The sequence below is a fragment of the Colias philodice genome, chromosome 30 (genome assembly GCF_061535455.1).
Source record: "Colias philodice isolate Cphi_HAF_F1 chromosome 30, ilColPhil1 Martin Lab GWU primary, whole genome shotgun sequence".
Lineage (NCBI taxonomy): Eukaryota > Metazoa > Arthropoda > Insecta > Lepidoptera > Pieridae > Colias > Colias philodice.
This window is the reverse complement of record NC_143115.1, coordinates 4,324,055-4,344,657: the sequence shown is the minus strand read 5'-3', so window position 1 is coordinate 4,344,657 and position 20,603 is coordinate 4,324,055. Positions and strand designations below refer to the sequence as shown.

The following is a 20,603-nucleotide window of genomic DNA, read 5'->3' as shown; positions in this document are numbered from 1 at the left end:
TTGGGAAGTTATCCAATTATATAGAACAGTTTATAGTCATAACTAACATTTTATATTACTGCACGGTGTTTTGGAATTCTTAAATAATAGATAATTTGGACTCATATTTATTCATTAATTTTCTAAGTTATATATGAACAGCTCCAACAACGTAATAAAAAGCTTATCCAGGGGTATTTGTTACTTCCTATGCAGTGCCGGTTTGAAGTTCTGGCTTCAGAATCGATGGTTCGGTATTGATTAAAATATTTGAGGAGATTATTAAATTTATTCTGGTCACATCGTGAGAAATGTCAAATTCATCTTTGAGCGTAGAGTGAGAATGAACCATTCTCCCTCTACGTCTTTGAGTCATGATTGTCATTTTTACAGTACCTACACAAGTCCACCACAAGTCAGCGTCAAAATAAAAAATAATCAAATCGATTTGTATAAGTAGGTATTCTTTGATTTGTATCGATTGGTATCGATACGAATAAACTCCTACTTAATAATTAATTTTACATATTACTTCTTTTATACATAAGTAAATAGAGAATTAAATACCTAAAATGGATTTAAATAAGTTACCAAATGACAAGAAGTTAGAGCTTTGTAGAAATTATTTCAAAGGTAGGTAATGTTTACTTTCTTTTTTAAATTTTACAATGCTACAGACGCAGGAATGCGCATTATTATAATATTAAGATAGATCCTTGAATTATATAACAATTTCACTAGAAAGGTGTGCACAAATATAATGTCACTGTGTAATAAAACCTGAATCCTGAATATTATAATTAATAATATGTGTTTATTATTGTCTTTCTTTCAATTCACAAAGAAGTTATTTTACACACTTGTTAGCTGTATGTTTCTATGTAACCAACTCTTTTATACTCAATTTTTTCCCACTAAAGCAGCAGATTTAAATCAAACTGTACACTTCAAGCTTCGGTGATAATACAATAATTTTATGTGTTTATGTGTTGTCAGTTTCTAAAACTATATTCATTACTAGTTTTCCGCCCGCGGCTTCGCCCGCGTTTTCAGAGAAAACCCTGCATAGTTCCTGGGATTTCCGGGATAAAACCTATCCTATCTCTCAAGTTGGATTGAACTGCACATAGTGTGCGAATTTTATTATTATCGGTAAAGTGGTTTAGGAGTCCATTGAGGACAAACATTGTGGCACGAGATTTATATATATTATTAAGATTATTAAGGCATTATTTGTATGATGCAGTCAAAGCTGTGAACAAAAGTTAGTAAGCTTATAATAATGATTTCTCATTTCCAGTTGGTTGTATATTCTTACCATTTGTGTGGGCGGTTAATGCAGTTTGGTTCTTCAGAGAAGCATTTGTTAAACCAGCTTTTGAGGAGCAGAAGGAAATAAAGAAATGTATGTTTTACCTTTAATCTTAGTAAACTAGTAACTATACCACTTACTGGGAATTATTAACAAAAATAGGAAGATAGAGTTCTTCTCAACTGAAATACAGTTACACATTTCAATAAATATGCCTGTTTCATTGTTCTTGTAACAAGAAAATCTGATTTTGGTCATTTGGGTTATCTAACAATGGAATTATTATTTGAAGTACATATATAGCTGTTCCAAATACTTTGTTTTATTAATAATTAATACAGAATATGAGAAATTTTATGTAATTTCAAGAGTAGCATTTACATTCAAACACTTTATGTACTACTAGTATACTATTTAGTATTTATATACTATCTGTGCTACTACTAATATCTTAACTATTCTACTTAACTTAAAATATTAGTCATAAATTTCTATTGCTCTAAAAACTACTTAATTATTTTAATTACAGATGTAATTCTAAGCACAATTGGATCTATAATATGGATCGTCATACTTGCTGTATGGGTGACAGCGTTCCAAATGAATCGAGTGGCGTGGGGCGCTGTCGGCGATAGTTTGTCGTTTATAGTGCCTTTGGGAAGAGCGTAGAATAAGTTAATATATGTATATAAATAAATAATAAATAAATATTTCGGAACTATATTCACACACGGCACGATCCGATCCCATACTAAGCTTTCGCTTGTGTTATGGAAACCAGATGTATATATTTATTTATTACTAGCGGTCCGCCCCAGCTTCGCCCGTGGTATATATTTAAGTTTCCTCTGCATAAGAACCATCCTGGTACTTCAAGGAATATAATAAAAATCTTTACATCTGTTTCACTGATCGATTTTCTTTAGGGACAAGTAGGTGATCAGCCTTCTGTGTCCTACCAGACCGAGACATTTTTTTTCTTCGTCTCCACCGGACCAGGGAGGCGGTAATTTTTGTAGACTGAGGACTTATGTTCAATAAAAGTTTATATAGTTGCAAATTTTTCAGTTAATTTCAAATAAATATTTATTGTATAAGGCTAATACTGCTTTTCTTAAAATGAAATAAACACAATTTGTAAAATATGTATTAAGGCAAATGATAAATATTATAAATTGTATTTTTAAGATGAATAAAAGACATGCATATAGAACGAACTGTTTTTTTTATATTTCATTATTATTTTAATGGTTGTCTTTCAGATATAATACATTTACAACATAGACTCATACTTGAAAAAGCAGAAAGTGGCTCAAATGCTCTTTAAATACCGTCTTATCTATGGTATTAACAACCTATTTTACGATTTATAGGCATAGAGTTTTATCCAACTTTTTGATAAACATGTCATTATTTCATGACATTACTGTAACACTAGATTTGAATAATATTTTAAAATTTATTTCATAGAATATGCATTTTTTCTTATAAATTAAGTATATAAATTTTGTGTAATTTTGACGCAATGGAGGACAATTTTAACAAATTACAAAAAGATAAACAGAATACTGTTGATAACCTTATTAAATGGTTGAAGGATTGTGAGTAATATTTAAACTACATATATAATTTACTTTTTTATCATAATTTATAGCTTATTGCAAAAAAATAAAACTACAGTCCGCGAAGGAGGCATTTGATAGTTAAACAGAATGAAGCCTGGGTTCATAGGATAGCCAAAAAATAGGATAAAATAATAAAAGGGGTAATACCGTGGGTAATACCCACTAGAATAGGATTGGACCGACCGCAACATAATAGCGGCCTTTACACGCAAACTCTATCGCGCATGAAACAGCAATCGTGCGTGAAAGAGCGTGCGTATAAAGGGTGTAGGGCGCGGAAGGAAAGCCCACATGCCGCGCTCATCAGTCGCGCGCGCAATCGCACTCACGATTGTACTGCGGTTGCCTTTACACACAAATTCTTTCGCGCACGAATAAGATGGCGGACATACGCACGTGGAGCAAGGAATTAGTATTGGAACTTATTACTTTATACAATTCTTTCCCATGTCTCTGGAAAATTAAATCGGAGGAGTACAAAAACAAGAATTTAAAAGACCAAGCATATAAAAAACTTATCGACTTTTGTAAAGAAAAAGGTTTTATTGACTCCAATGAGTTCAATTAAACCAGCAAACATGATAACTTGCGCCACCCGATATCTTGTCTCCATTTTTTCACTTCTATCACTCGCGGTTATCGATAAAACCGTGTGCATTGCACACACTCCAACACGCGCCTCTTTCACGCGGTCTATCACGGGCGATTAGTCTTTACACGGCCGCTCATTCCGCTAAGGAAAGCAAACACGAATAATCGCGCGCGAAAGAACAAGTGTCGCAGTTAAGACATACAAAGGTAATCGCGAGTGATTCAGCGTGCAGGCTTTCCCGCGCGTAATCCTGTACGATCCACAGAACGCGCGATAGAGTTTGCGTGTAAAGGCCGCTATCGGCAACATAGCGCTATACTATATTTGTGTCGTCACACGGTCACAGCCGTTAATTCAAATAAATTATTTATGTTAGTTACCTTAAAGCTTAGCGTCTATAATAACTACATAAATACTAATTAATCATCATAATATTATGTACATAAAATTTAAGGTAAAATAATCGACGGCAAAAATGTGACAGAAGATAAGGCGCGAAAACTTTTCGACGATGTTGCCGACGCGAAAAATGTGGCGTTCTCTAAATTCCAAGATGCTGTGACAAAATTAGCGGCTGGCCAGCAGCAAAATGTTGATGCGTTTATGAAATCTTTAGCAGATGAAGCTCCGAAGGTTTTAGAAGCGGCTGCAGCGGCTGCTAGTGCTTTGAAGGACGCACTTATGAAAAAATAAATTGATTTAATAATTATATTATTCTTTATTATTTTATTTTTAACACCCTACAACTGTATTTTTGTATGTTACCAACTTTTTTGCTCGATTTTGACTCACTTTTAAGGGACAGATTTAATTGAAACCACACAATTTCAAGTTTCATTCAATCTTTCTTATTATTTCAATTTATAAAACTTATTTTTTTCATTTCAATCATTTAGTTTCAAGTATTTTTGACATATTGTATTCTTTTATTTTTTGAGGAAAAAAATCTATTAGTAATCTACCTACATTAACGTTTACAAAGCGCATGCATCAATGCACGCAGACAAACTTTTTTGTTTTTTTTTATTTCCGTTTTGAATGCATAATGTGCTGTACTTTCCTTATTGTAATAACTTGTAAACTATATTTAAGCAAATAAAGATATTTATTTATTTATAAATCCATACATAAAAATTTGAAGTCAACTTAAATTAAGGAATTCTTAGTAATTTCTAGTTTGTTTTCCTTATAAGATTTTCCACTAAAAATTGTCAGGATTAATAACAAGGAAACGTCTATCTTTAATACGCGGGAAGCATACATAATTTATCTAATAAAACCACAACCTACTAAATTTTGCACGAACGAAAAAGTAACTTGTTTTTTTTCTGAGAAATTAGCGGGAAGGAATCTTTCCGCATCGATTTTTAATCTGTTAATTTTTTTTTTTTTTTTGTAAGAAAATATAATATAAGCTTTTCCGCGTTTTTTCGGTGATATGAAAGTCATTTTGGTGGTTGAAATTTAAACTTACGTTAGTGATATTTTTCATAATTAAATTTAAAAACAATTAAACCAAACCATGAAGTGAAGTCTGCAGGTGACTAAGAATAATAATTAATTATTGATGATAAACGCTCGCTACCTTTAAAGTAAGTATTTTACCTGGTACATAACCGCATTTATATTCATAGGGACTTTTCCCTCAGAATGTTCGCACGCATGATTCATTTTTAAGCCTTTGTCCTCAATTAATTATGTAACGACGAAGCTTTTTGAAAGGGTATTGTAACTGATTTCTGTAAGTAATATGTATTTACTATTTCCATTTCCATAGCTTTTATAAGGCTGTTATGTATAGGTATGTATATTACTAGCTTTCCGCCCGCGGCTTCGCCCGCTTTGTCTAAAACATAATAAATTATATACTAAAACCTTCCTCTTGAATCACTCTATCTTTTAAAAAAAACCGCATCAATATCCGTTGCGTAGTTTTAAAGATTTAAGCATACAAAGGGACATAGGGACAGAGAAAGCGACTTTGTTTTATACTATGTAGTGATGTAGTGATAAGGATAAATTATAGAGCTTAAATTCACATTTCAATCATATAATATTGATTATTCAACGACGCGCTTGTGAATCATAACATTTTGAATATTGAATTGATTTTTTTAAATTAATTAGGTATGTAATACGCAACGCATTCAGAGCGCTGCAGCTGATGGGGCTGCCTCGCCACTGTAGCGCATGGATGTTTGCTGAAGCTAGGGTAGATTGCTTTTATAGTATAATCAAAGAGGATATAAGTAATCACTACGTTTTAAGTATAATACGGAAGAGATGTTTGTACATCTCTGGTGCGCCGGGTGCGGGGCAGTACCAATAGCGCTCTTAAAATGATTGCCAATGATTGCAGAAAGATTCGATTGTGCGTACTTGCACCATTGTGAGCAAGTACACACATCTTATATTAATAAAAATAAAATGACTAATTATAAATGGTTAAATATTGAAAAATGATACTTAATATTTAAATTAATGTAAATGTAAACTGTATAAAAACAATGTAAACTAACATAGTAGGTAATTAAGAAATAATACTAACAAGTGGACCTTTGATGTTCTGAATAAATAAATGAAATTATTATACAGTACTTACTTATCTTTTTTCATTTTATATAAAACTAGCGGTCCGCCCCGGCTTCGCCCGTGGTACATATTTACGTTTTCTCTACATAAAAACCATCCTCGTACTTCAAGGAATATATTAAAAAAAGAATTATCGAAATCGGTTCAGCCGTTCTCGAGTTATGCGCTTACCAACACATTTTACGATTCATTTTTATATATAAGAAGATGTATTAGTAAAATATGTATAGCCGTTATTCAACGGCATGCAAATACATTTTAAATACATGTATTTGCATGCCGTTGAATAACGGCTAACCATGCTGAAATAAAGTATCTTATTCTTAACACCTATGTATACCATGTTTACTTGCAAATAAATGATTTATTTATTTATTTATAATTTTTATGTAAACGATTCAAGGTAGGTAAGTAAGTAGGTAATGTTTTAAATTTACGTACTTATTTTATAGAAATTCAATTAAATAATTGCAGTAAATATACAATAATATAATTATGTACATAGTTATTTTTGTTATTTTAACCACACAATTATTCATATTTTGTTTGTCCTAAACTTTTCAAGGTCGAAAGTTTTGGAAAAAACAAGTGCTTTGTGGGCGTAGCTAGGTTGATAAATACGAACCGTGTTTTCTTTAGGTGTTTAGGAAAACTTTGTTATTTTCGTTTAGTTTTTTTTTCATAAAAATAAGGCGACAAATTTTCCATAATCTGTATGTTAACAAGATTTTCGTGCCACAGTGTTTGTAGCTAAACTAAACCGAAACCACTAAACCCATTTTTATGACAAAAGTCATAAAAATGGGTTAGGTAGTTAGTACCTAACTATTTTATACATAATATGTTTATGTACGTATATCCACATCCACTAGCCATCCTCCCGCGTCTTCGCTCGATTGGACTAAGTACGAAAGTTTTTACTTCGTGGGTTTTCAAGGAAAATGCAGTAGGTAAGTACGCTATTTTTACGATTTTAAATACTTACCTTTCTCTCGTTAATTATTAACAAATAGCCTATTCGGAAATATCTTTCATGTCTTTAAACATGACCCATCCAAAGGACCACAGATATATACTAGTCAGACACATCAACTCATTTCATTACATAATTTACATATTTATAGAAATGGAGCATAACAATTACCATTTATTAAAATACTAGCTTACCGCCCGCGGCTTCGCCCGCTTTGTCTAAAACCTAATAAATTATAGGTATACTTAAACCTTCCTCTTGAATCACTCTTATCTATTAAAATAAACCGCATCAAAATCCGTTGCGTAGTTTTAGACATAGGGACATAGGGACAGAGAAAGCGACTTTGTTTTATACTATGTAGTGATGTGGAAAAATGGTCTGGTTACCTATACCTACTATTTTATCAGACGCTTATACCACAATATACAGATACAACCAGTATGGAAACTTCATACAAACGTTCGAAATGGCTCACGCACACAAACAAGCGTGTTTACGAGAATCGTATGTCGTAAGCTTGATCGTAAGGGTATTATGACAATTGACACATATTAATATGTGAGAATACCGTTACGATTCTCATAAGCATGCTTGTTTGTGTGCGTGAGCCATTTCGAACGTGTGCTTATACTATGACGTATAGATATAATATTACTTAGAAAAAATCTATTAAGGTGATTCCTACGATCTGTTCCCAGCCAATGTCCCGCTAGATGGCGCTGAATTCTACATTTCTAGTTTATTTGAGTTTTTGCGTAATTGGAAAAGATTAAGGTCGTAGGAATAGTCATGGCGGTTACTGAATATTATATTTTATTGAAATATGTCATATCATTGCCTTAAAATCCACCCAATTTGGTAAAAAAATGCATTATAACATCTGTCATTGCATACAGGGTCGTTTACACACACAGACGTATACAAAAATGATAAAGATTTAACTCTAGATGGCGTGAATGTAAAGCGCGTCACACACGGTGAAGATACTACCTATAATATTTTATCTAATCTAGTAATATTTTATATTACAGTATCTTAAGGTATCCGGTATCAGCGTTCTGACCATCATTTTTCTTTTTTCGCTGTAGAACCGCCATCCTGTTACAAATGACCCACAAAGGAGAATGACCACGGGTGGTATCGGTAAAATTTTAGTTGTGCCACGTATTCGTTATAATATTGTTAATTCCTATTTGTATTTATAATGATCATATGTATCAATATTAAGTCTTAATTAAACCGGATAAATTGAAATAATAGTAAAAGTAAAAGTTTTTCTTTTGAAACATGTATGACTACGTATGGAATCGGTAAAATACTAGTTGTGTCGTGTTCGTGATATTGTTAATTCCTATTTGTATTTATAATGATCATATTTATCACTATTAAGTTGTAATTATACCGAATAAATAGAAATAAAAGTAAAAGTTTTGTTTTGACACATACCTATATCTATCTCTCTTGCAAACGTCATATGTCATAGTTTCTATTTGAAATGTCAAATGAATGTGTTCGACGCATTGTTCGATGTTATTTTGAAATAATGTTTAAATTACGATTTACTTTTCACATTATGGGTAGACAAAACTTCAAAACGCCACCTGCTACGGTTTATATTATTATGAACGATTAGCTTTCCGCCCGCATTTTCAAAAAAAAACCCGTATAGTTCCCGTTCCCGTGGGGTTTCCGGGATAAAACCTATTCAATGTGTCCAAGTTACGTTCTATATGTGTGCTAAATTTCATTGTAATCGGTTCAGTAGTATTTGCGTGAAACACACACATACACATCCTCACAAACTTTCGCATTAGTAGGAAGTAGGATTGTTATAAAAATAAAAGTTATATTTGTTGGCGTAAACTATTTTATTGTAATTTTGGGAAATAAATAATGTCAAAATTGATTACCTACAATAAAACGCAGTTTTATTTTATTACCTACATTACACTATTGTTTTTTTTTTATCAAAACATGCCTATTTGAAGTAGCAAATATGATATTATGCTGATCCAAGCATTTTCACTCAAAACTAATATCACTAATGATTTGTAAAAGTAAATTATTTCAATATACATTTCATAACCAACAAGTAAGAATAATTATTCATACAACAACAAATCAAAAACACTATTTACTATGGAAAAAAAACCAGGAAGGTGAAAAACATATTTACGATTTCGATTTTCGATGCACTCGACTTTTAGTAAAATAATAGGTAAAAATATTATTATGGTTTTGATCACAGACATATCTGTGGTTTTGATTTTAGCTAATAGTATCAGAAAGCTGCGTGTTCAATGCACGTCGGGGTCCCACAACTGTGGAGGAAGGAAGGTAGAATACCTCCATCGAATAAGTGAAGTTTTTCGACATACTCGATTTGCCGGCCGGCCTCAATGAAGATTGTCCGAAAGTTGTATATGTGCTCTGTAACGAAAAAATTTCGCTAGCGCGATTCAGAGTGAGGTGTCGTACAATATACCTAATGAAGTTTTTCATCTTTTTATTTTACTGCAAATACAAAATAAAAATTAAACAATGGTAATGTAAATTCTAAACAAACTACTACCTACCAAAATACAATTAGAACAAAAATCATTTGACTGGTTGATTTCACCCAGAGGCCAGAGGCGGCTCGTGACAAAATTGTATGGGTGTTCACTTGAAATAAAACAACGAAAATACAATAGCGTAGCAGGATAATTTATTACAAAAAAAAATGAGCACCACATTTTATAAATGTCTATAACACTAAAAATTACAAAGTACAGGCTATTTCAAAACGAATTCAATGACTAGGTATCAATAATTAGTAAATCACCGAATTTGCATTCGCGAGCGTAGGTATCCATAGTGTTTGTCACTGACGGTCACTGACCTCTATAACTTATAGAGGTCAGTGGTGTTTGTTGTGTAAACATGTATGTATTTGAGTAGTTAGTAGCATATTATATTCTGAATTTCTGATCCATGCCTATTCACTCAAAACTAATAACACTAATGATTTGTAACAGTAAATTATTTCAATAGGTAGGTATTTGAACATTTCCCAACAAGACGTAAGAATAATTATTCGTAGGTATACAAGATACAATAACAAATCTAATACACTATTTATTATTTTATTATTTACTAGCGGTCCGCCCCGGCTTCGCCCGTGGTACATGTTTACGTTTTCTCTCCATAAGAAGTAATAGAGAGCTAGCGCAAAGCTACCTGTATGTATTTGACCAGACCTGGATTTTTGTGTGTTGATTCCCCTATACCTACTACACATGAGATGAGGAGTCACTAAGCCCAGAGTGGTGGACGGGGCGCGCGCTTAGGTAAGACAGGTGGAAATTTTTGGCGAACTTTGAAACCATTTGACCACGTCTGCCATTTTGATATTTGAAAATAGATTATTATTACTATCGGAAAATAACAATGGCAGACCATTATCACGCGGATAACATTCTGGCAGACACTTATGAAAGTGCTGAAAAAAATACAATTTTGAAAATATTTGACCAGATCTGCCATTCATATATTTTATTTATTAGGGTCTTAAAAACTTATTTTCGAAACGGCAGACATTTTCATTGCGTACAGACTTCAGCAGACAACAAAACTTTACAGACTTCAGCAGTCAACAAGACTTAGCTTCTACATGGTCAGATGTATATATGTATTACGTTCCCTGACCTTACATCAATGATTTACTTTATTAATGTTTTTATGGTCATTTACATTTAATTTTGAAAACTATGGAATAAAATTTATAAATTTGATGATACAAAACTAAATATACATTTGTAAAGAATCTCAAATATAAAGTTGTGTTGCAAATAACAAATCATCATTTAAATATTTAGTTTATTTCTTTATTTAAGAAACAATTAACAATTACAAAACAACATAAAAAAACACGCATGCATTCATTGAAATGTTCATTCATCATCACTATCGTATGGCGTTGTGTGACTCGTCTTCATAATCCATTGAATCGGATTCTGTAAAAGTAAAACGTAAATTATATAATAAAAGAACTATTAGCCGCCAGTGTAGGTACTTCTGCTGCTACATGAAAATATGCTAGGGTTGCAACAAATGGGAAATAAAACAATTGTGATTATTACTATTATGATGTAATCATTTATTCATATTATGTACATTCAAAACAATTGCTATTATTAAATCTGATGTAATTATTTTTTCATAAATATATAATTATTATTAATTACATAATATATTGCACTGTGAAATATTTACGTATCACTTTATTTTTGATGTTCTTAATTGTCTTTTATAAAATTTAAGTGACGCATTCGCATTGGGATCAACAATCCGATAAGAAAAGAATGGAGACAACATATACATAGCTTTGATTTCAATTCTACAGATACAAAATATACAATCTATCTAAAATGATACAACGGATGTTTCCTGCGTTTTCTCGTCAAAATACCGAAACAACGTAATTATTGTATAGTAGTTGGGCGTGAAAGTAAAAAAACAAATGAAAAGTGTTTTCCATATGATTATTTATTAAATTTACGCGATTAAGAATAATTTCAACGATACAATTTAGTAACCGAGAATTCAGAGGATTAAAGAAAAAACCTGCCTGATCATTTTATCAAACTCTAAAAGAATTATGGTTATTTCGCATCACTCGGTTTATTAGTTTGGTAATAATTATTAAAGGTAGTTACAACCCTAGCCATTGAGTCGAACGGTAGGCAACACAATATCGACTTTGTGCGGGTACATATGGTACATTTCTTCTTGCTGTGAAGCGTAATTATTATTATTAAGATTTTTTAGGCTATTTTGAATCAGCTGTTCTAATTTAATTCTAGAAATTTATTAAAACGTGATTTTTTTAAAAGTATATTATGAGTTTATAAATACCTCAACCAATAGTTATTGTGTCCTATCCTCATTTCTTTATATCTTGGTAGTTAACTAAAGTGTTAAATTTACATAACCTCAACAACAACATTTACACTGCCACTGCACTAAAACTAAACTAACTAGCTCTCTAGCTATAAGAACCATCCTCGTACTTCAAGGGATATAATAAAAAAAGAATTATCGAAATCGGTTCAGCCGTTCTCGAGTTATGCGCTTACCAACACATTTTGCGATTCATTTTTATATTAGACTAGCGGTCCGCCCCGGCTTCGCCCGTGGTACATGTTTACGTTTTCTCTACATAAGAACCATCCTCGTACTTCAAGGAATATAATAAAAAAAGAATTATCGAAATCGGTTCAGCCGTTCTCGAGTTATGCGCTTACCAACACATTTTGCGATTCATTTATATATATATACTAGCGGTCCGCCCCGGCTTCGCACGTGGTACATAATATTTACGTTTTCTCTACATAAAAACCATCCTCGTACTTCAAGGAATATAATAAAAAAAGAATGATCGAAATCGGTTCAGCCGTTCTCGAGTTATGCGCTTACCAACACATTTTGCGATTCATTTTTATATATAAGAAGATAAGATTATGTGAAAATAACCAGGAAGGTGAAAAACATATTTACGAAAACATAGTAACATAATATGGCTGTCGCTACAATAATTATATTTCAATTTTATCTTTTTATACCTAGTAGAACTGGCCGACGAATAAAAAAAATCGTATTAGAATAAATACAATAAATTACGGAACAAAAAAAGGATTGTAACTGAATTAGGTATGTTTGTTTCTGGGCGCACCGTTTTCGACGACGCGACGCGCGACGTAAGCGTATAGGTATAGGTACCTACTTTGCTAAAACAAACTAATAAAATTGTGTGTCTGTCTGAAAATTCGGAAAAGCATATTTTGCAAGTTTGTAATTACTTTGATAGTTTACCGATTTATAATAATTGTAATTGTAATTGTATAATATAAAATTTGCAATGTGGTGAAATTTCATAAAAATCACGGGCCAATTTTTTGTTTTGAATCCCACCGAAAATATAATTGCGTTATTAGAATAATTAATTACTATACCTACCCACGATCAATTATTACAATATAGTCTCAAATGCATACTAGAGAAATATTGCAATTTGATTCAATTAAAATGCATAGCATACAAAAATAAATTCACAACACAAGAAATTCCGCGCGCAAATCATAGCGCGTGTCAATGAAATCAAGAATGTTTTATATCAAGCCGACGCGGACGACGACGCGACGCCGAACAAAAGTACCTACGACGGACGACCACGCTTCGAGTTGCCAAACAACATGAGTAATAAATTGTTTACAAAAAAAAACAAGTTTTCCATTTTTCTGTATGAGTAGACAGAACTTCAAAACGCCACCTGCTACGGTTTATATTATGAACGATTGTTATAAAAATAAAAGTTATATTTGTTGGTGTAAACTATTTTATTGATCAATAATTTTGGAATTTAAAATTGTCAACATTGATTACAATAAAACGCAGTTTTATTTTATTACACTATTGTTTTTTTTATCAAAACATGTAGTACCATATAATATTATGCTGATCCAAGCATTTTCACTCAAAACTCATATCACTAATGATTTGTAAAAGTAAATTATTTCAATATACATTTCATAACCAACATGTAAGAATAATTATTATTATTCCTACCTACAACAACAAACCTAAAACACTATTTACTATGGGAAAATAACCAGGAAGGTGAAAAACATATTATTATTTACGATTTCGACGCACTCGACTTTTAGTAAAATATAGTAGGTAAACATAATATTATGGTTTTGATTTTTGCTACTAGTATAAGAAAACTGCGTGTTCAAACTACTTGTTTGTCTGTCTGAAAATTCGGAAGTACTTTGGTAGTTTACCGATTTATAATAATATTGTATATATCGTTGTTTAAAAAATATTCAAACACAATAAAATATGATATACTGATTTATCACTGGTTTCAGTGATGAACTGATGAGTCAATTATAGCCACTATACTTTCGTCATACGTGTGTATGATTGATGTGATTTGCAACGTGGTGATATTTCAGAAAAATCACGGGTCAAATTGTCCCACCGAAAATATAACTGCGTTATAAGAATAACTATACCTACGATAAATTATACATAATACAATATAGTCTCAAATGCATACTAGTGAAATATTTTATTTGAATCAATAAAATAAAAAAAAAATAAAAAATAATAATAATACAAAAATAAATTCACAACACAAGAAAATCCGCGCGCAAATCATAGCGCGTGACAATGAAATCAAGAACTTTCGAGCCGACGCGGACGACGAAGGAGCCTAACAAAAGTACCTACAATCATAGGCGGCTCGTGACAAAATTGTATGGCCGTGTTCACTTGAAATAAAACAACGAAAATAGGTACCTACAATAGCGTTAGCAGTACAAAAAAAATGAGCACCACATTATAAATGTCTATTTATACACTAAAAATTATAGAGTATTTCAAAACGAATTCAATTATTATTTAGCAATAATTAGAAAATCCCCGAATTTGCATTCGTGATCGTATTCATAGTGTTTGTCTACACTAATATTATAAAGAGGAAAACTTTGTTTGTTTGTTTGATTGTAATGAATAGGCTCATAAACTACTGGACATTTTACCAATGTTTGCAAGTTTGTGATTACTTTGATAGTTTACCGATTTATAATAATTGTATACTTATATCATTGTTTAAAAATATTCAAACACAATATGATATAGGTACTGATTTATCACTGGTTTCAGTGATGAACTGATGAGTCAATGTTAGCCACAATACTAATCACTTTCGTCATACATGTGTATGAACTATGATTGATGTGATTTGCAATGTGGTGAAATTTCATAAAAATCACGGGCCAATTTTTTGTTTTGAATCCCACCGAAAATACATATATTACTAATTGCGTTATTAGAATAATTAATTACTATACCCACGATCAATTATTACAATTTACAATATAGTCTCAAATGCATACTAGAGAAACATTGCAATTTGAATCAATTAAAATGCATAGCATACAAAAATAAATTCACAACACAAGAAATTCCGCGCGCAAATCATAGCGCGTGTCAATGAAATCAAGAATGTAATTTTATATCAAGCCGACGAGCGACGACGCCGAACTAAAGTACCTACAGTACCATTTACCTTCAGTGTACAATACAGTTTACAGACCTACGACGGACGAACAATAATGAGTAATAAATAAAAAAAAACATAGTTTCTAAGGTCATTAGTTTTATTTTATTTTATTGTTATTTTCTTTGAACGATTGGAAATGAAATTACTCAATTTTTACACAGAACTTTGATTTATTAGAATTATGCTCATTATGCATAAGATAACGAACGCGAATGCACGACATCTAGCGCGTCAATGTCTAAACATCGCCTTTCGTTTAGACATTGACGCGCTAGATCTGTAATAAGTATATAGTCTATGCGCTAGATGTCGTGCTTTATGTCGTGTTTCGCTTGGCAAAAGTCACGCACACTACTGTAGAAGTGTCAAATTTTTCCGGTATTTTACTGTTGTTTTTCTAAGTAAATATTGTAAATTATTGATTAAAAAGGTCGAACGCGCACACATTTCATTATAGAGAAGTGATAAAATGATTAGTTTTAAAGAAATAGTGTCTGTGTTAAGTGTTTAGAGGTAATCAAAAATGTATGGAGGGACGGTCGGAACATCAACCTTAAATTTTTCATACAAAGCTTGTTTACTTTATTCCTTGCGAATGTAATTTGACAGAAACCCCAATGTCAAGAGTTACGTCAAATCAGTCATTTCGATAAATTTATTAGAATAAAAATAGTTGAAAAGACAAAGAATACGTTTTCAGAGAAACTGATGTCGGAAGTATATTTCTGTGTTTATTTAATTATCAAATACCGTAGACGGAGAATCCAATAGACACCGGCAATGCGTGTCGCAGAAAGGGATAGAAAAGATTACGTCACAATATTTAGGGTTACCGTATGAGGGAAAATTTACCCCATAATTTGTAAGATACAAATCTCTCAATATCATTATTCACATAAGTGGATAATAATGAGATATCCACATAATGATATTATGTAGATACATACTTACATGTCTATACTTAATAATATTATAAAGAGGAAAGGTTTGTAATTATGTATGTATGTATGGTTTTCACGCATAAACTACTGGACCGATTTCAAAAATTCTTTCACCATTAGAAAGCTGCATCTTCACTGAGCAACATAGGCTATATTGCATTTTCAAAAAAATTAGAGTTCCTTACCAAAAATGCAATAATGTATCCTTAATAAAAATTCTGTCATCGCGTGCGCTGCGGAATCTATTGAAGATAGAACAAAAAAATTTTCTACGGTATTATAGAATGGATCAATATCTACAAGAAAGTCCGCGATATTCCATTCAAAAGATATAACGAATTTTTAAAAGTGTCAATTTACAGAAAATAGTAGGTATACTGTATAATTCAATGAGGAGGCGTAGTACGGGACGGGGTGAAGGTGAGTAGGGAAGGGATATTCGCAGGAACTACTTTGATTCCGATTTGAAAAATTCTTTCAGTGTTAGATAGCCCATTGATCGAGGAAGGCTATATTGTACCGTAACACTAAAGACCAACAGGAGTGGAGACACGCGGGTGAAACCGCGGAGCGCAGCTAGTATATAATAAGCATATTACGTTTAGATGGGTAATACATATTATGTATTTACACATATATACTATATAACCCTATATATTATATAATATGTATATATTATTATCATAATCCCATATGAAAATGTGTATGTAATGATAATGCAGATGAAAACTCGATTGTTTATTATTTTTTATAAAATAAAATAAATAAAATAATGTTTATTTTCGTAAATTAACAGATACACACTTTAATTATATTGACCAACCCGCGAAGGCGCAAAAAAAACGAAATTTACTTAATAATAATTTATTGTAATAAAAAAATTACATTTAAATTATCTCTAACTTAATTAACTACGTCCCTCCGGTTCAATGTTGGAACCAAGAGCGTCCATTGACTTCGGCGGGGCAGCGTTGCGGTGGTGGTGATTGCCGTAATACTTTCTGGAACCGCAGGTGTGCGCGATGTCGCAATCGTTACTGGGTACAAGTCCTTACTGGGTGGCCTTATGCATCTTCCTATAATCAATGCGTGTTATATGTACTTAACAATCCTACCGGCTGCGCCAATTATATTGACCGACCCGCGAAGGCGCAAAAAAACCGAAATTTACTTAATAATAATTTATTGTAATAAAAAAATTACATTTAAATTATCTCTAACTTAATTAACTACGTCCCTCCGGTTCAATGTTGGAACCAAGAGTGTCCATTGTCTTCGGCGGGGCAGCGTCGCGGTGGTGGTGATTTGGTGATCTCAGATATTTAATTAAATACACACTGCAGAATATATATTATTACTAACGGTCCGCCCTGGCTTCGCCCGTGGTACCTACATGTTTTTAACTATCCTATCTCTGAAGTTGGATCGAACTGCACATGGTGTGCGAATTTTATTATAATCGGTTAAGTGGTTTAGGAGTCCATTGAGGACAAACATTGTGACACGAGATTTATATATATTAAGATTTCCCATAATAGTAGGTAACAATTTGTACAAAAGTTGGCAACACAAAATTTTTTAGGTTAAAATAATTTATAATTGTTATTTTTGTGGTTTTTAAACAATGTATTCAAGTCAACAGCACGTGATACACAATATATTAACACGCTAAAATATCATGAAGGCCTATTAACTGATAAAGAGTTGTATACTTACGAGTGAGAAGACAATCCAGGCATTTTCGTTCCACTATCACTTTTACACCCTTTAACACTACACCGCACCATGGTATTATTTTATAAGGTATTAACGGTAAGTTTAAATTATGCAAAACCAAACACAATGAATTACTTCTAACTTATAACATGTAAAAACTATATTTTTAGGGAAGACGATAGTTAGCTGTCAAACTTTGTTTAGCAAAGTAGGTTGCTTTTCTTGAAAAAAGTGGCACGCTGGGTGAAACAAAAAATTTTATCGTTCTCTCTCATTTCTTTACACAACACCGGCATAAGTTGCTCTTTTTCTTGTGTGAATGCGACATAAGATATCAATTTGTCTATTGGTTTCTCTGTCTACGTCAAATACATACCATTAAAGGTTAAGTATCTATGACATTGATTTGTGAGTGAATAAACTTTAAATTTATTTAAAATAATACGAAGGCAGACCAATAAATATTGTTAGGAGGAAGGCCTTAATCGTTTTTAGGAACGGTTAAAAAATAATAGTACCTTTCTACCTTTACTAATCTATACTAATATCTATACTAATATTATAAAGCTGAAGAGTTTGTTTGTTTGTTTGTTTGAACGCGCTAATCTCGGGAACTACTGGTCCGATTTGAAAAATTCTTTCGGTGTTAGATAGCCCATTCATCGAGGAAGGCTAGGCTATATATCATCACGCTAAGACCAACAGGAGCGGAGCCACGCCGCGGCCGGTGAAACCGTGGAGCGCAGCTAGTTAATCTATATAGGTACTTATAAAAAAATGAAACCCGTTTTCCTTGGTCACGGCATCACGCGTTAACGGGTGGACCGATTTCGATAATTCTTTTTTTATTATATTCCTTGAAGTACGAGGACGGCTCTTATGGAGAGAAAATATATACCACGGGCGAAGCCGGGGCGGACCGCTAGTTACTTATATATTTTTAAGTTAACAGTTAACTTATTACTTAATATAACAATAAATTAAGTAATTAATTACTATGTAAACTAATAGTATAATATTAATTCATATTATGAATATTTTGTCTTATAATCTGAGAACATGATTAAATTTTTTTTGGAGATATATAATAACTAATATGTTTCCTAAAAATAGACACGACAAAATGGTAGATACTTTCTCTATTATTCCATCAGGCCCCGGAATCACACGACACAATAGAAAATCTATTGTGTCGCGGTCGGATCTGGCCTCTCGGTGGTTGAGAGGTTATTATATACTAGCTGTTCCCCGCGGTTTAACCAGCAGTGCTCCACCCCTGTTGGTCTTAGCGAGATGATACATAGCCTTCCTCGATAAATGGGATAAATCCTATCTAACACCGAAAGAATTTTTCAAATCGGACCAGTAGTTCCCGAGATTAGCGCGTTCAAACAAACAAACTCTTCGGCTTTATAATATTATAGTATAGATTTATTATGTTAATATTTTGGAATTTAAATGTGAATGTGAAATAACACATTTATTAAATAATAGGTTTAGATTTCGGCTTTCGTGATTGGTTTTTCCTAATCCTAAACATTACAAAATATAATACGTCAATAGATTCCATTCCATATTACTTAATTATATTTCTATCAAAACACTAAAACTTTTGAAATCAGGCTGAAGAGTTGTTTGCTTGAACGCGTTTTTCTAACCACGGGTCCGATTTGATAAAATATTATTTCACTACTACATTTGCGCCTGCGGCTTCACCCACGTTTTCAAAGAAAAACCCGCATAGTTCCCGTTCCTGTGGGATTTCCGTGATAAAAAGTAACCTATGTCTTGTTCTGGACCTTCAGCTAACTATATACCAAATTTCATTGTAATCGGTTCAGTATGTCCTAAAAAGGAGCAAAATCGGTTAAACTTATTTTGATCGTGTAAGTTATCCATGTTATCATGAATTTTTTCTGCACTTTTCCCACACCACAAAAAAATCATCATGATAAAATAATTATAATTTAAATAGATACCGAAGCTTCTCAATTAGCGGTATGATAACATTATATTTGTTATCTGTGACATAAATAAATAATTTACCGCACTTACACGTATTTACATACATTTTTAAAATAAATAAAATTAATTATTGTTTCTTGAGTATGTCTAGATATATATGCTATAATAAATGTTATTTTCCTTTTTTATTCCTCTGCCTTTAATTAAAGAGTTTTTGTTAAAATATTCTTTGTGAAAAAAGGGAATGGAAAGATCGCGCGTAAGACTAAATTTATTTCAAGTTGTTTGTACAGACAATTTTTTGTTAGATTTAAAATTAGAACACAGAATTCCATTTCCTTCGTTTTGTACGTAATAGTTTAAAAACAGAACGACTAATTTTTTTTTTATTTACATTTCATTGTATAAACGAGGTATAAACTTATTTTATTTTTTACATATTGAGTTTCCACTTTTTGAACATTCATTTTACTTTAAAGTATTTATACTTATGTATTTTAATAGTTATGAAACAAAAATTCTTTGAAACAATATCATAACATTTCAAATTATTATTAAAAAACCGGCATCTCGTATCATCAAATTAAAAATCTAAACCGGTCACAGACTTTAAAATTCCGCCCGCGTCGCAAAATATATAGGGAACGTAGTTACAATAAACTAGAGACGCCAAAAATTTACATTTACAAGAAATTACGCACCCAAGGGGTTTCCCTTTATTGTGTATAAAGTTTATTTAACCTCAGGAAATACAAGTTTTTAGTTTTTACTGTTAGGTCTCCAGTCTGTGGGCAG

General features: G+C 32.1%; 2 protein-coding genes across 3 annotated transcripts; both read left to right on the top strand.

Annotated features, from left to right (window-relative positions):
• The first annotated feature begins 359 nt into the window (after positions 1-359).
• Positions 360-2,504, top strand: pen-2 (presenilin enhancer, gamma-secretase subunit). 2 transcript variants are annotated; one of them, XM_089713510.1, is made up of 4 exons: positions 360-433; positions 468-612; positions 1,280-1,384; positions 1,821-2,504. In XM_089713510.1, the coding sequence occupies exons 2-4, from the start codon at positions 552-554 to the stop codon at positions 1,958-1,960; spliced, it is 306 nt and encodes a 101-aa protein (XP_089569636.1). In that variant the 5' UTR covers positions 360-433; positions 468-551; the 3' UTR covers positions 1,961-2,504. The 2 variants fall into 2 exon arrangements, with proteins under 2 accessions (XP_089569636.1, XP_089569635.1); XM_089713509.1 differs by lacking the exon at positions 360-433 and having other exon boundaries at positions 440-612.
• Positions 2,505-2,813: 309 nt separating this feature from the next.
• LOC149475501 (uncharacterized) lies at positions 2,814-4,201 on the top strand. The gene is made up of 2 exons (XM_089713226.1): positions 2,814-2,892; positions 3,963-4,201. Exons 1-2 carry the CDS (start codon positions 2,817-2,819, stop codon positions 4,199-4,201), a joined length of 315 nt encoding a protein of 104 aa, XP_089569352.1. The 5' UTR covers positions 2,814-2,816.
• The last annotated feature ends 16,402 nt before the right edge of the window (positions 4,202-20,603 follow it).

Bases quoted from the DNA above. Each gene is read 5' to 3' on its own strand.
- pen-2 (XM_089713510.1), top strand. From the start codon at position 552: ATGGATTTAAATAAGTTACCAAATGACAAGAAGTTAGAGCTTTGTAGA. The intron at 613-1,279 runs GTAGGTAATGTT...TCTCATTTCCAG, and splicing joins TTGTAGAAATTATTTCAAAG to TTGGTTGTATATTCTTACCA. The intron at 1,385-1,820 runs GTATGTTTTACC...TTTTAATTACAG, and splicing joins GCAGAAGGAAATAAAGAAAT to ATGTAATTCTAAGCACAATT.
- LOC149475501 (XM_089713226.1), top strand. From the start codon at position 2,817: ATGGAGGACAATTTTAACAAATTACAAAAAGATAAACAGAATACTGTT. The intron at 2,893-3,962 runs GTGAGTAATATT...ATAAAATTTAAG, and splicing joins TATTAAATGGTTGAAGGATT to GTAAAATAATCGACGGCAAA.